This window comes from Lupinus angustifolius, chromosome LG20, assembly GCF_001865875.1.
Source record: "Lupinus angustifolius cultivar Tanjil chromosome LG20, LupAngTanjil_v1.0, whole genome shotgun sequence".
Classification (NCBI taxonomy): Eukaryota; Viridiplantae; Streptophyta; class Magnoliopsida; order Fabales; family Fabaceae; genus Lupinus; species Lupinus angustifolius.
In genome coordinates, this window is record NC_032028.1 from 1,302,085 (window position 1) to 1,319,256 (window position 17,172).

Genomic DNA, 17,172 nt, shown 5'->3' on the forward strand with positions numbered 1-17,172 from the left:
TAATATCCTTGTTTTCTTATGTTAAGTGCTCAATATATATAGAATAACTAGCTAGGAAGATAGTGTGAGTGTGGTGCACCAAAATCAGCAATTGGTTCCTGCTCCCCTTAACCGGTTTCGACATTTATAAACATAAGCTCCTTTATTGGAATAAGGTTACTTTATTCATAGCATTGTATTTGTCTCAAAACTATGCTTGGGAATGTTACTAGTTTACAATGTTATGAGGGACCACAAATCAATCAACTAATATATGCTAATTAAGGTTGGGCTGGGGAAAAAATGATTGTGTACTATGCTTTGCATTGTTTATATCACCTGAATGTAAAGTGATGTGACTTGACCACTGCAAAAGAATTCAATTTTGCAGTTAATTGTTCTTAGACATTTGTTGTAAATAAAATGGCAGGGTTATGTATATACATTTGTGGTACAGTTTTGACTAATTATATATTATTCATTCCATTGGTTCCTTTTGTTAGGTCAAATGAGTTGAACTACTAAGATATTATCTTATATTCAGTGGACAATGCGTTCACTAAGAAACATAGACAATTAAGTGGAAAGTGGAGACTATGACCTATCTACACTTTATCTCCGATTCAGATTACCTGAAATTTTAGTCTTAAAAAATGAAATGACAATAACATGAAAATTGAGTAAAAACTTTTCATTTTATATATCGACCTGCATCAACAAATAAACAACAAATTATTATATTTTTATCTTGATTTTTCTCACATTACATTCAACCCCACTTTAAAGAAAATAATTTAATCCAAAAATCAAATACTGAACCGAAATGAACTAACTACAAGTGAGATTTGGTTAGCAATAATAGAACTCTATATATTTTCAGCAAAATCGCGGGTGGCTGAAAAATTCCACAATCATGATGAGCTATGAAATTGAAATTATATAACTTGTTAATACAATTAGTAAAAGTGCAATAGCACAAATTAAAATTTGTGATCTATTATACCAAGTCCTCCACATTGTAATGGACCCTATCACCAATACAAAATAAAATAACGAAAGGTACTTTAACATTGCTCCTCCTTCTATATATACACCCTCAACCTTTTCACTTCTCTTACATAACCATTCCTCTCTTCTCAACCTACTTCTTTCTCTCTTTTCAAGAAACCAATCCATTGTTTTTATTAATAACACTTCAAGTTTTCACTACATAGTACATATCCTAAGTTTTCTCTCTACTTGTTCAACTTAAACCCCTCCTCTGTTTTTTCCTCTGTCTTTTCACATTTTCATTGCGGATAAGGACAATGTCACTCTCTATCAATGACACTCTCTTAGATTCTGATACCAAAGACAAAGAAGAACCTTTCACTAACACTGCCTTAACCAGAATTAGAGACAATGAACATGACATGAAAAGTGAGAAACAATCCTGGAGTTTCATTCAATCTTTCTCCAACATTTGTAACAAAACTGAAGAGCAAGAAAGTGAGAATGTTTATGTCCACCCCACTGTTAAATGCTCTTCTTCAATGCTGAGTGTAAAGAGCTTGGAAATATGCACTGAAAATCTTGGCTGTGAAACTGGTAGTAATGCCAGTGATTGCAGTGATGATATGTCTTTGTTTTCATCAGAATTTAGCTCATGTTTCATAACAGATACTCATACTACAGTAGTAGAAGTTAACATGAGAAGTTCTAATTCTATGTCTAAAAGATTGAATAGGAGTAAAAACTTTCCACCACCACTAACTTCACTAACTGAATTGGGAGGAGTGAAAGTTAGGCCTCACCGTGAAGATGGAAGGCTAATATTGGAAGCCATAACTTCTTCTTCTCCTCAACCTTATTTTCAAGCTGAACGTAGCAATGGCAGGCTTCGGCTTCGGTTCTTCGAGAATGTCGATGATGAAGTAGATTATGACACTGAAGAAGAAGAAGAAGAAAGTGAGATAGAAGAGGAATTTGAAGAGTATGTGGGAGAAGAAATGGAAATGACAAAGTTTGGAAGACCAAGCAGGTGCAAGGAAAATGGAAACAGAGACATTTTTTGTGATGGTTACTTTGAGCTTCCCTCTCTTTCTCTCTGTCTCTGAGTTACTACTGTTATCTCTATCTCTTTCATTTGTTTTCTTTTTTAGTTTTAGTTTTAGGATTATGGTACTTGAAATTTCTAAATGTCCTAGTGGCAGTTAGGTATTATAGTTATTAGTTATATTGCGAATCGTCCTTCTCTTATTTCCCATCTTTGTGGTGCTTGTTTCTCTGTTTTTTATTCATTATTTATTTACGTATAAGTTTCTGTTTTGTTTTCTCCACTACATAGCTTAATTCCTTCAGAGGAATAAAACTGGTGCACCTCAAATATATATGTGTGAGTATTATATATGTAATATGATAGTAAATAAATATATAACAGAAGGGAGAAAAGTTGGGTCATAGTGCATAATTTACCAACTAGACATTGGACCCGAATCTTAATTGCACCACATAGATTATATATTTTGGTATGGCACATGTCTGAATTTTCCTTTTTTCACATTGAAATTCAGATAAGGACTCATGAGTAGTCCATTTCATTCTACTTCTCTTGTATATGAAATGCTTATAATGATAGGCATACTATGTTAATATTTAAGCCTACACCAAGTACGAACATGGATCCTTTGTCCTAAGGACTCTATCTCTATGTCCCTGTCCAATAGAGTATTACCAAGTACGTTTATAATTTTTTATTTAAAATATAATAATACATTTTGATTGGTCCGGAATATCATTACGAATAATGTTATTGGCAATGTTTATACAGGAAATATTTTTCACTCATGCTATCGATTTTTAATTGGATTCAAAATTCAAAGCTTTAGGAAAAAGCCTTGGTCCTTACCCATAGATGTGTCCTCTTCACTGTTGAAGCATGTTTGCTGATCCATCTTCAAATATATATGATGACATGGGAGAAGCATGTTAAGATGAACTCTTCACTAGAGGTATGTGAGTTAAAAGAAAGTGATGGGCTTGGAATCTTTGGTAATCAAAATGCTTAACTTTTTGGTTGAAGGAAACATGTCCATGAAATAATCTAGTTTTGGATCCTTTCATAAGACATGAGAGAGTTTGAAAGGGACTTTGGTATGTACCATCACCCTCAAGTTAAGTTGTGTCGTACGGACTCAGTACCATATCAAAAAAGAGGGAGGGACCCCAAAGGAGTAACATGGACTCATTTCATCATGGAATATCATCCATGTGTTTGCCCTATCAATAAATTAATTGCATTTTCAAATATGGCCCTACTATCTTTCCCATAATTAAATAACAACAATGTTATTTGTTAGTCAGTTTTTAGTATGAATTTAAAATCTATGTTTAGTTAGTGTAAAGTTTTTTTTATATTGTTGGCATATCATTCACTATTGGAGAGTTAGGGAACACCCTGAATTTATAATAATGTGTGGTTTAGTCCTTGAATATAAAAAATGTGTAAAAAGTGACTTGAATTTTTCTTGGGCAAAACGATCCTCTTTCGTGTTAAAAAATATCCAACTTTACATGATGTATGATTTATTCATTGAATTTCAAAGTATGTGGGGGGATTATATTTTATTTTGTGGTCTGGTAATTCTCCAGTGAGAGACACGATGGAACATTTTTCAGAAAAGAATGATGAAAAATTCATGGAAAATTGACTGGAGGGATGTGATATTCCTGCATGACTTTGCCATCACTAGTTTAGCCTCCACCACATCCAAGTTTCGAGTTCTGTATGGCTATTTCGTACATTTGTTACTGCTCTAGAATTTGAGAATCTTTCATATTGTACTCATCCTTGTACTAGAATGAAAGGAAAATGATATATATATATACTACAAATTTATATATGTTAGTTTTTTTTGGGTCTCTCTGTGGGTTAATTTATTTTTACAGTATACATCTATAGTATAATAGGTGAACCCAACCATATATACATTTCCATTGCATCCCAATAAAATAAAACACAGCTACTAGAAGGGAAATTAAGCCTAAACATGTTACTATTAATGAATACGTTCTCATAAAAACCTCACGTTTTATGAAGAAATTATTCACGTGTTCATTATGAGAAATTATTGAATGACACAAGATTAATGATCACAATTACATCTTCACTATTAATTAAAAATATCATATTTAACTTTAAATCATTTGTGCATCATCAATGGCAAATAGTTAATTGATCATTAGTCATAGAATATGTAATAATTGCTGGTTGACTATATGATTGTGAGGTACATATACCACAAATTGATTATTTGATGTTTAGTTGTCTACCATTTGAGGGATTCTTATTTGGTGGTCAAATTATGGACATTGATCATCTATTCTTAACGATGTCTTATTCCTTATTTCGGATCAATGACATATTGTCACATAAATAAAAGAAAAAATTTAAAAGAAAAAATTACATTTAGATTGGTTCGAAACAAAGAATGAGACCATTCGGGACAAATAATTTTTGTCCTTAAGTAAAATGATTTGACATAGTTGCACTTTGGTGTGGCACTTTCGTTTATGGACTGACTATGCTCATTAGTTGGCCAGAAACAATATTGTCCGGTTGTCCCCTAACAAGCAAAACAGAATCATTAATCTATGTACATGGGAAACTGTTTCACATATGAAACATAAACTCAAATTTCAGGGAAGTGATTTGTGTAGAGAGAGTGTATAATCCTTGTTGGAAATGAACAAATCCCAATGGTAGGTTATGAGAATGTTTAAGGCATATAAGTTTGAATGCTATGAATTCAAATTGTTATTGTAGTTTTGAGTAAACAAGTTTATCAAATTTAATGATGAAGATATCAATTTATTAGTTCACTCTTTTGTACAAGACTTGAGTAATCCACTCCTAAAGTTTAACATGGTCTCATGGCCCATTGAACATCCTTATAACAAAGTTCAATTAGTGTATACCAACACTCATAATAAATTTCATTAGCCCACTCTTTGATACAGTATATTACTTGAAAGATTAAAGATATAAACAAACATCTCACAGTTAAAAGCCTATTGTATAAACTCAGTAATTTACTCTCCCATATGCAAAACATGGACATGTCCACCCAAAATTTGAGAGGGAGTGTTGAAAATGAGAAAAAAATTAAATACATAAACTTGAGTGTTTATAAGGTAGACTATCTTTTGGGACAATTTAATTTTTTATAACAAATAATGATGTTCAAACATAATGTGTGAAAGTTGTCCTTAGAGTTAGTTGTCCTATTGATTAAATTAGAAGACATGAATCATAGATACATGTAAGGTTGGAATTCATGTAGCATACACATAACACCTTGCTTACCTCTCCTCCCAATACTCTAAGGCCTAATGTGAGTCAATCACTTGGGATAAAAATATCACTAGTTGTAAGACACTTAAATATGACATGTTAAAGGTGTCAAGGTGTACCAATTGAACAAGCATCATTACACATAATGATCTATCAAGAGTAAATATTCTCTCTAAGAAAGATAAGTACTACAAAAACAAAGAAAAATAACAATACATTATAAATCTTTTACCTTTTTATTTATAATAAAATAATACTTTTTTCGTTGAAAATAAAAGAAAACAAAACTTCTCTATCAAGTACCGAATAGAATCTTATATGCTTACTTCTAAAATCCCAAAATTGTATCCCTGACCCTAACAAGTGTATATGGTGTGTTCCACTCATAACACACTCAATTTTGTAACTATTACCCAATTCAACTTTGTTGTTTGCCACATGTTTTGACCTGTTGAAATATTAGCTAGCCAATCTTCTCCCATTCACTTCTTTATGTCAATCATATTGTTGCTGGATCCATGTCATAGGCCTCATTATCTACATTCATTTGGGTTTTGATTTCTTCAGGGGTTTCAAGTACCATAGAGGTTAGGATTTAAATCATTTAGGTCCCAAAATGAAGTAGATTATATCAATTAAAACCAAACATATTTCGGACATATCCCCTAGTAGTTGGGTTGATATAAAGTTGATTAAACCAAATGCACGACCAATATAAAAGGACCTGAGAAGATCCCCTTAAATGTAAAGCCATATTGAGGGTAAAGAATTAAGATAAGAGGCATATATATATATATATGAGACGAAAGAAGATCGTCTGTTCTTAAAAACGTTATTTTATATTCTTGTGATATTTCTTTTTAAATAGATGACAACTTTTAATTGAATTAAGACACAATGAGACATGAAAAGTGGGACAAATGATCCTCATTCATATTAGACAGGCAAGAACACCATGAAACATGGTAGCTGTCAACCCAATCCACAAGACAACTCCATAGTGCTCGATCATAATTGAGAAGAGGTGATGGAGATTTTCATTATCAAAGACAAGTAGCATTTTTTAAGGGAATTTTGATGGCCACTTTGAGATACAAGTTTATGTTATTGATAAAACTATCTCACAGCCCCAATCCCATTATAATTATGAACAAACATTGCAGTCGATGTTGTTAAAAAAACATGTTTCAAAAAAGCGAAATGGTTATTTTTTCATAAATACTTAGAGTGGCTAATTAGCAACATTTTGTGTGGGTTAATTACTTTTATCTACACTTCATTTTCTCAATAATAAATAAGATTTTGTAAACTATGATTTTTATATTTCTTACACATCTATACTTTTGTGTGGTAGAAAAAAGTTTGAGAAGTGTATTTTTCTTATTTAAATACTCATATGTTCATTGTAAAAAATATATTCTTAATCGAATTACACATAACAATAATAAAAATTATTTAACATTCTTAATATTTTTAAAACACTACAACATTAGCATAAATTTTCACTCATTTAACATTGGAGTACTTATTAGTTTAAAAACAACAAACTTTAATTCAATGTAATTATATAGGGATTATTAATTTATCCAAGATAAAAAAGAAGTTAAAATCTTTCATAATTATAAAAATTTCAACAAAACCATCTGGTATAAGGATTAGATGGAGTACTTAAAAAGAAAAAGGTTATATAAATTTCATTAAATATTTTTCAATATATAGCAAAATGTCAAAGGAGATTATATAGGCTTATATTGGGTTTGTCTTTGTGATAGCCCAAGGCATTCACAACCGAGTCAAACAGTCCAAATGGAACTATGTGAAGCAATTGAGGAAATTTGAGGCAAAAACTCTCATTCCAGCAAAGTTGAAGGCACCAAAAGCAGAACTAAGCTTGGTGATTTCCACGTCCAAGATATCAGCACTAGAGAATAGTGATACACTAGCAGTTCCCAGATTCATGTTCTTAGTGAAAGAAGTGGTGGATTAAGTAGAGGAATTGACAAAAGAGGTAGACCAAGTTGGAGACATTGCTGGTTTTCGCACTCATAATTCATCTCTAGCCTCTTCTTAGACCCTATGCACTATCCACTATGCATATATATAATATAGTATGACATGTTTAAACTTTGATCCATTGGTTCCATTTCAATCATTAATTTGCTTTCTTATAGCAAAATGGAAAATCTAGATTGACTACAGAAAAAATGTATAAAATCCATTGATGGTGCTATGAAAGAAAAAAGCTCCTCCTATATAAAATAAGCAAAAGCAACATCATAGCTTATTCTTGTAAAAGGATCAACGTTCTAGCATTTCACAAACAGCAGTACCATAATGTCATAAAAGCAGCAATGCCACTTAAGATACAAAGTGTAATCGACCTACTTTCGTTTCTCAACTTCTCCTCTTTTAACTCATTCTGCACTTTTGAGTACATATGACAAGATTCAAGTACTTCAAATTCATTAGTGTCGCCATAATATTCAGCCTCGGTCAAATTGTCAGGGTACTCAAGATAGTTGTTCTGTTGATACTCTGCGACATGCTTGTTTACAATAAGTGGAAAACAATCTGCACAGAATTTTCTGAAACCACCCATACATGATATTAGACTTTTGACATCCTCTCTATTGGTTGAAGGCCACACAGATGAACATACATTTTCCCATAATCTCTCTTCTTTTGAGATGGAACAAAATGTTGCACATGTACATGATGCACTAGCTAGCGTAGCACCATCAAGACGTCGTAATATGTCGTAGAAGAAATCACTACTCAATGAAGCAATACTCTCAACTGGTGCAACTGACATAGTGATAATCCCCTGACTGTCAAAGGAACACAATTCAAATTAAAAACAAAAGAAAGAAACATGCATTCATTTGAATAAAATGAAGAAAAAAAACTTATTTAGTTTTCATACATAAATCACTAATGGCCTAATGGGGTACAAAAAGTTCTGGTAAGCTAACACAATTATTTGAAGAGATGTTTTATAAGCAGGCCCCAAGTCCAAATCTGAAGCTGCCTAAAAAACTTCCATGGAGATGCTCTAATATCCCTATAACATATTGTGGGAGGAGTAATTGAATTTTATGAACCTATCTGGAGTTGAAAGAAGAATTCATAAAACTTCGGTAATCTGAAAAGGCAGTTGCAAATTAGAAGGATGAAATTCAAAACAATATGTGCTTTCTAAAACCTGAGATTAGTAGAAGTAATAGATGTTGTGACAAGAAGGATATGGCCTGTAACATGGAAAAAAGCCAGAATATTGCTTAGCAAGTACGGAGCACATCTACTAACCCTAAACCCTAAACTCTCTCCCAGTTTGTAGTTTGTGTCACTCCATATGTTGCTGTAAGCTTATGATTGGTAAGTGATATTGTTTAAATCGCTCTTATACTATATCGTAATAAACCAAAAATAATAAATAGGTATCGACTCATATATTATTTGGATTTGTCTCCACAATATATCATGTTTTGTTTAACTTAATTGCATTTATCATATTTTTTGTTCAAAAAATTACACTTACGCATGGGTGGTCAGTGTAATGAAAGTATAAAATTAGGGGTTTGTGTAGGTAGAGAAAAGTGAGGGATGATTTGTGTAATTTCGTTAAAACTCATGGAGTGTCAGTGTAATTTACTATATTTTAAATTATATAATCTATCTATCTCCAAATTTAATAGATGAATTTCAATCCATTCATTTTATTCATGAACCCGTTTTAATGAATTGAATTGATAGATATTCAATTAATTTGATTTTTTAATTACAGTCAAAAAAAAATTTAATAGCTCTCACTCGAATAGATGCTTTCAAATATCTACTGTTAACCATTTAACAATGTTTGATTAAGGAAACGCTGTTAAATGTTTATTTTTAACTTTTTAACGATGCTCATTCAAACAAATACATTAAATGTCACTTTTGGTAGATACGAAGAAAAATAGAATTATTGCATTTTCTACCTTTTTTTTAGGGTGGTTAATATGTTTTTTCATTCTCTTTTTTTATTGTTGTTATTATTTTAAGGACTTTGTATAAGTAAGATACCAAAGTTTATGGACAATCTATTTTTTTTGTTAAGGACGGTCGCTAAAAATGCTATTATGAATGTAATTGAGGTGGCTTTACAGAGAATTTTCATAAATTATTTTAGGCAATTAGACCGAACGTTATTGATATGGAATTTGTCAAATAAACATGGATGAGCAATTTCATTAATTCCTTTCCGCACCATTTTATTGCTTAGTAACTCTTTGCATGTCATAATCTTTTACATATTTCACTTTCTATAGTGTTTCAGGCATTATAAATGGTTGATTCTTGGAGGAAACTTTAAAAAGCTCAATCTTATCGATTTTTTTATAATATAACAAACAATTGTCATCTTTATCATTCAAATCAATATACTCCCCACCAACACCAAATAAGTCTCCACCAGTTTATAACCATAGAGAAGACCACCTTGAAATCATTTTATGAATGAAAAACATAACTTATTCAATTATAAATCCCATAGGGCAGTGACCAACAATAATGCGCCCTCTATGGGGAAGAGGTGATATTGAAGTATATACACTCAGTTTGATATGCAAAAAGTAAAGGGCTGAATCCCAATCTTGATGTTGCCAAATCAAACTGCAGAAGATGGTTATCAATCTGGTACCCTCCAAGAACAACTGAAGTTGTTGGATTTTCACCACCATCCATAACCCCAAGGCACATGGTCAAATCATTTATATTCACCATCGAGTTCGCACCAAAAATACTCCAACTCACCCCATTTTGCAACACAAGTTCAATAGTTGGCACTGATTTCCCTAACCGTGTCCCTTCCACATCCTCGCTATCAAAGCACACTTCAAACGGAGCATATGAATCTGTCCTTGTTATGTTTCTAGTATCAGCCGCACTGATAAAAGCTTCTGTCACTGCTTTGTAGATTGATGATTCCAAAACTGTGTAAGGGTTAATCGTACTAATCTTTGTTCCACCAACACCGTTGCTATCTATGGATAATAAACTCGTGTTAATAGCCACCACCTTTTCATCGATCTTTATTGATTTCACGCCAATGAAATACTCCGTTGATGATTCTCCTTTCGAGAAAGCAGAAGCTGTGCTAACTGGGTTAGTGATGAGTGGTGTGAACGTGAGTAACTTGGAAGCATCAACGTTAGGAACCCCTCCTCGGTTTCCTCGAAAAACATAAGGACCATCTCCGAAGAAAACGACACCGTCTGAAGCGGAGAAACAAATGGCGAATTTTCTGTGGAAGCTAAAAGCAGAAGCAAATTGTGAAGGTAATGAGATTTTGGTTCTCCCAAGTCCAGCCATGCCTGAAACTCCACTAGCAAGTCCTTGTAACAAGGAAGTAGGTGCACATGAGAATAGGAATCGTGAAACGGTGACGCTTTGTCCCGAGTAGAAACCGTTGGTGGATTGAATAGAAACTACGTCTTGAACGAGTTCTCCACTTGTAACGGTGTGGGTGACGGTGTTGTCAGGTGTGAGGCCGCAGGTGTTGTTGTTGATGCAGCTGTTAGCTCCGGCGAGTGAGCATTGGGCGGAGCGGCACCGTACGGGGCGGTATGTGGAGGAGACATAGTTGTTGTCACAGGTGGTCCATTGAAATTGGCCACCGAGATCGACAACGAGATTAAGTGGGACAAGTGGGGTTCTTTGATTAATTTGAGTGATGTATTGGAGTGTGGAGCTATCTTTGGTAACTGGGATAACGAGTGCTTTGGGCCTGAAAGATTGTTCGGATAATGAGGGAGAAATGAAGAATAGAAGGAGGAGTGTAAAAAGATAACTGAAATTTGAATTATCCATTAGGGTGGATTGTGATTTTGTATTGAAATGGGAACTATGAATGTATTTATAGGAAATGTGTGGGGACCACCATGAAAAGGAGTTGCCACTATTGATTCTTGATTGCGACATGGTGATGTATGTGTAACGACAGCTCACATGTTAACGTCGTCAAACAAGACCGCCTCCCCAAGACTTTGAATCATGATCAGACATAAGATGAGATTAATTATAATTTTTAAAGTAAAACAATCACAATTGTTTCTAAAGTAAGAGCAAGACTTATTTAGTGTTATAAGTTTTACTAAATTCCTAAAAATATTAATGGTTTAACCCATGAGACTATATTTGATGGGATGAATGAGAATAGGTTCCTTTGTCTTGAAATTTTTTATGTCTCAAGTAAATCATATCATACTAAATAACATAAAAATATTAGTTTTTATTTTATATTTTTATTTTAAATATATGTTAACTTTTCATTAGATTGAAACATAATGAAAAAATTGGACAATTGATCTCCATTTGATATTGACACCAAAAAAATATACTCTAGATAATATCAAGAAAGATAAAACAATAATTCTATCCATTTAGGGTTTTACCGAAAAAATAACTAAAATATAAATCTAATACTCTTCAAATTTTAAACTTTACCATTTATTGCATGAGACTTTTACTTACTTAAATCTATGAAAAATTTATGTACATAATTTTATCTCACCAATAAAGTATTTGTTTCTACTATTTGAACTTACATCATTATGGAAGAACCTCGCCGTTAAACTAAACTCAGTCCAAATCATTTATAAAACCATATAAATTATAATGAAGATATATCCAATATATATATAAACTAGTAGTTTATCCCAAAACACATAGTATTGTGAATAAAAAATGTTATTTGAAATTATCCAAATTTTATCTTTTTTAACAACTTTCATAACTCAAGGAGCTAAATTCGATTGATATAGTCTAATTTGACCTAATAAATTGATATATATATATATATATATATATATGGTAAAATTAAAAAAAGTTATAAAATGAATTTAAGAACCTCTCACACATGAACATATATAGATGATCATCATCAGACTTCATCAATTGCATAAATTGAATTCATTAATCAAATTTTAATCGAGATAGCATTTAGTGCAATCAAAACTCTACATGATCGTATACTTTATTATGTTGAGTGCAAAAATATACTGAACTTGTTTGGACTTCTAGGTGCGACCTTTTATTGTCTATAACTATGGATGCATTGATTATTGATAAAAAATGGATTTTGATAGAGTTCGTATTTGAATATGTGATTTGTTGACTACAATCTAGGTAGTGAGTGGTGGGCTCGTGGCGACGGATAGTAGTTACAGGCCATCAATGATGTGAAATACTGAAATGTGGTGTTAATGTGACAAGAAACTCAGGATTCCAAATATATTTTTAACAAATTCAAATGGTTACATGTGTGGTTTTTTTAGAGTAAAACCCAGTCTAATCTTTAATCTGTTAAAGAAATAATGACCATGACATTAATAGGGTGTGTTTGAATTCTCCTTGTTCTTAAAAAAGGTTATGTATTAAAAAATAGCAAATAGCAGTAGAAACATATAACAAATAAAGTTGAACAGGATTACATCCTATGAGATATTTACTTGAGCATGATTGCATCCAATGTACTATTACAAAATAACGAATAGCATGTGAAACATAAACTTGAGCTGCATCCTATGAGATGTCTACTAAAACTCAAAATAATATTTCACAAAAGACAGGAGAGATATTACATGTGAAAAACTTATCATATGTATATTTTATAGTTAAATGAATTAATGTATATCAAACCGCACAAGCGGAGCCTGCCAAAACAAATTTGGTAGGTATTTTATTTCTTCTCTATGATGAAGAAGTTTATTGGGAGCACATATATCATTCATAATCTTATAATACATGGAATAACACGATTACACAGAAATGTGTAAGTCCGAAGTGGTGAGTTGGCAATAGGAGGTTCTAAGCGGTGGAGGTGGTATTGAAATTTGCACAAGTAGTTTGTCTTCCAAAAAGCAAAGAACTAAAACCCAATCGTGACGTAGCCAAATCGAACTGCAAAAGATTATTCTCCACTTGGTACCCTCCAATGACAATCGAAGTCCTTGTATTCTCACCACCATTCACAAATCCAAGACACAACACTTTATCATCATTCACACTTACCACCGAATTCGCGCCAAATATCCTCCAAATCGTTTCCTCGTTCTGTAGCACAAGCTCTATAGTTGGCACAGCCGCACCTAACCTTGTCCCAAACACATTCTCGCTGCTGAAACAAACTTCAAATGGCGCAACTGAACCCACCCTTGTGATGTTTCTAGAAGCAGATGCGGTTATAAAAGCGTTAGTTACAGATTTGAATATAGATGCCTCTAATACGGTGTAAGGGTTAACGGTACTAATCTTTGTCCCACCAACGCCGTTACTATTTATTGATAACAAACTCGTGTTAAGAGAAACTACTTTGTCGTCAATTTTGATAGATTTAACGCCGATGAAATATTCAGATGAAGGTTCTCCTTGTGAAAAAGCAGAGGCGGTGCTCACTGGGTTTTTGATTAACGGTGTGAACGTGAGTGATTGAGAAGCATCGATGTTAGGAAGAAAAACGTAAGGTCCATCTCCGAAGAAAACGACACCGTTTGAAGATGAGAGGCAAATAGCGAATTTTCTATGGAAGCTAAAAGCGGAAGCGAATTGTGACGGAAGAGCGATTTTAGTTCTTCCGAGACCAGCCATGCCGGAAACTCCACTCGCGAGCCCTTGCAATAAGAAAGTGGATGCGCATGAGAATAAGAAGCGTGAAACGGTGACGTTTTGTCCCGGGTTGAAGCCGTTGGTGGATTGGATAGAGACAACATCTTCAGCGAGTTCGCCGATAGTGGCGGTGTGATTGACGGTGTTGTCAGGTAAGACGCTGCAGGTGTTGTTGTTGCATCCTGGCTTGGGTGAAGAGAAGCAATCGCCGCAGCCGCTAGCTCTGGCAAGTGAACACTGGGCGGAGCGGCACCGTGCAGGGCGGTAAGTGGAGGAGGTATAGTTTTGGTCACAATCGACCCATTGGAATTGGCCACCAAGATCAAGAACGAGATTGAGTGGTAGCAGTGGGGTTCTTTCTCTAATTTGAGTTATGTATTGAAGAGTGGAACTATCTTTAGTAACTGGAAGAAACAGAGCTTTGGGTCTGAAAGATTGTTTAGCTAAGGTTGGAGCAATGAAGAATATAAGGAGGAGTATGAAGAGATTATACAAGTTTGAATTTTCCATTGATAACTTGAACTGGATTTTGAAATCATCGTTGGGAGGGGCATATATTTATATATGAAAAAAAAAATGAGTTTCAGCTGATTATTTTGGATAGGGATCTGTTGTTCACAATCACGTCCCTGATCAATCATAACGAAGCAAAACTGATAAAATTATGAATATTTAACTGACGTAACATAATATGATTGGTCTGGAACAAAGTTTGGGACAGAATTTGAAACAAGATTTAGGACAGAATTTGGGACAATAGATCTTTTGTTGATTATTTTATGAAAGCTGTGATGTGCGTGTAATTGTGTACATACAACTCAGATGATAACGTAGTCAAACAAGACTGCCTCTCCCCCAAGACTTCAATACTTAGAAAATTGATTAGTGTGGATAAGAGATGTTTGCTATAGTCTATAATTAAAACAGAACATTTCAAAGTTCAATGCTTTTAAATAAGGGTGGTGATAATGAGTCGGTGGTAGTACTGGACCCTCCAGTCAAAGCTTTTAAATAAAATCTGAATCATTAAAAAATATTATGTGTAAGAAGATCTCTATTCGGCAGTTATAGTGACTAGATTACAGTGTTACACGACCAGAATGAAATGGTATTGGCATAATTTCAATGGGCTTGTAAGAGTGGTGTTTGTTATGGTAAAATGGATATGAAGGCAATAATGGTTGCAAGGATGATAAAAATGACTAATGTAATTGTTTAGTATCCTATGTACTCCTTCCTTTTAACATTATTTTCAGCAGTTTCACGTTGATTAAGAGTAAAAGTATCTTCGATATAATTTGTCAAAATTGTTAGTCATTCATGAAACAAAATTGATAACAAATTCATATATTTCATATAGAATTTTGAAATTGTTGCACCACTCTACCAAATATTGAAGTAATAAATGTATATAGACTATTTGGGTCCTTATGTTGGAAATCTTTATGATGAGAGATCAGATGATATGTTTCATTGATGATAATATAAGTCAACAACATTACAAGCATATATGAAGTTGAACTACAGTATATCCGGTATGTTAAGGAGAACACTTGATATTTAATGGGTTAAAAAATATATAAGTGAATTGATCATTGCTTAAACTTAAAGTTTTAGGTCAAAATAGGTGTGAAATTCATTTATATATTATTTCAAGTCATGGAAAAAAAATACTTTACTCCATAAATGTAGACCAAGTATAAAGATGCCCCCATATGTACATGAAACTCATGTCTGGTTTCAAAACATCATATCCAGCTAACAATATATCCAGAAACTAGTAGCGTATTTGATTACTAATATTGACTTTGACGATTATCATTTTTTTAATATTATCCTTGCGCGTACTAAATTTTAATACCTCTATCATTATTGCTATTATCGACTAATTAACTTTGGTGCAATATGATCAACAACAAAAAAACGTTGGTTCAATATTAATTAACCTATTCCAGCTATTGTATAAAAAATTTGAGTAGCTTTGAAACTTAAGACCCCAACAACTATATGAGAAAATCCAAATCAAATCAAATTTCCATAATGTCTTCCTATACTCCTCGATTATCATGTCCACATGCTATTAATATTCCTTCTTTTCTTTACCTTTTATTTTCGCAATTAACTCCTCAATCAAATCATATTTTTATATCCTTCAACATTTTGGCAACATTTATCCAAAAATCAGTAACTAGCGTTCCTCTGATAGATTTCTAATAATGATTTGCCAATATTTTTATCATATTTTTGTCTTTTAACTTTGAACATGTCTAAATCTTAATCTTATCCTTATGCAAGTAATACTTCTATCCTAAAGTTGTTCAATGATGTATCCTTTCCTTGACTTTTAGGCATGGTTGTTGATTGCAATTTTCTAATTCATACATAAACATGTCCATTCCGAAATTACGTACAAGAAGCCACATCTTGTCACTAATCTCTTACCAAAAGTATATGATACAAAAAATTATAAACAGCACAATGTGTTAGGTTTTGATATTAAAAGAAGCATTCAACAAAAAAATTGACGTCTAATCTCTTAATGTATTTTTCTTATATGCCAATTTTGATTAAAAAAGAGACCTCACCCCATCAATTACACAGAATAAGAACATGTTTGTTCGTATAAATAATCTCAACGAAAAACCATCATTTGAGCATTGAAACACCTGTTACATTGATGCATGTGATATTAAAAGGTTGATGTTATTAGTCAAAAAAATAATTAATTATTAAAATTTTAAGTTAAATACATTTTTTCAACAAATCATAATCACTGGCACATTGAACGACACACATTGTGAAACAAGAGATATACTCCCGACATTAACAGGTAATAGGCCAAACCTTTATGACATAAGAATCTAGATCTAACCTATTTCCTTGTTTAAAAAACAAATTTAAAACCCACACCTAACTTGTTTAAAAATCTGGTATTAGCTTTAGCCTATTTAAAAGTCCACTATACTATATTTTTAAATCCATGAATGACTTTAAACATAACAAAAGGGCACTGAAAATATAATGATATTAAAAGAAGCATTTGGGCATGCATTGTAATTCTTGTGGGCTTGTAGCTATTCTTTTTGCATATATATCACATGCTTATGAATCAAATATTAGATATTAAAATCAGAATTAACCAGCTACAACATTGTAAAACCAACCATCAACATAAATTGTTACAATGGTATAAACCAATAGAATACAATTATCTCAGT

General features: G+C 32.8%; 4 protein-coding genes across 4 annotated transcripts; 1 reads left to right on the forward strand and 3 right to left on the reverse strand.

The window, feature by feature from the left end:
• On the forward strand, positions 1,048-2,282 carry LOC109335668 (protein FANTASTIC FOUR 1). Its single transcript, XM_019571825.1, has one exon. It carries the CDS (start codon positions 1,287-1,289, stop codon positions 2,073-2,075), a length of 789 nt encoding a protein of 262 aa, XP_019427370.1. The 5' UTR covers positions 1,048-1,286; the 3' UTR covers positions 2,076-2,282.
• On the reverse strand, positions 7,561-8,296 carry LOC109335285 (F-box protein At2g27310-like). Its single transcript, XM_019571416.1, has one exon. The coding sequence runs from the start codon at positions 8,121-8,123 to the stop codon at positions 7,626-7,628; it is 498 nt and encodes a 165-aa protein (XP_019426961.1). The 5' UTR covers positions 8,124-8,296; the 3' UTR covers positions 7,561-7,625.
• Positions 9,719-11,199, reverse strand: LOC109335039 (basic 7S globulin 2-like). Its single transcript, XM_019571078.1, has 2 exons — positions 9,856-11,199; positions 9,719-9,732 (listed from the first exon to the last, which is right to left on the reverse strand). The coding sequence occupies exon 1, from the start codon at positions 11,156-11,158 to the stop codon at positions 9,869-9,871; it is 1,290 nt and encodes a 429-aa protein (XP_019426623.1). The 5' UTR covers positions 11,159-11,199; the 3' UTR covers positions 9,719-9,732; positions 9,856-9,868.
• On the reverse strand, positions 12,882-14,481 carry LOC109336665 (basic 7S globulin-like). The gene has a single exon (XM_019573401.1). It carries the CDS (start codon positions 14,462-14,464, stop codon positions 13,157-13,159), a length of 1,308 nt encoding a protein of 435 aa, XP_019428946.1. The 5' UTR covers positions 14,465-14,481; the 3' UTR covers positions 12,882-13,156.

Coding starts and splice junctions, on each gene's coding strand:
- LOC109335668 (XM_019571825.1), top strand. CDS start 1,287: ATGTCACTCTCTATCAATGACACTCTCTTAGATTCTGATACCAAAGAC.
- LOC109335285 (XM_019571416.1), bottom strand. CDS start 8,123: ATGTCAGTTGCACCAGTTGAGAGTATTGCTTCATTGAGTAGTGATTTC.
- LOC109335039 (XM_019571078.1), bottom strand. CDS start 11,158: ATGGATAATTCAAATTTCAGTTATCTTTTTACACTCCTCCTTCTATTC.
- LOC109336665 (XM_019573401.1), bottom strand. CDS start 14,464: ATGGAAAATTCAAACTTGTATAATCTCTTCATACTCCTCCTTATATTC.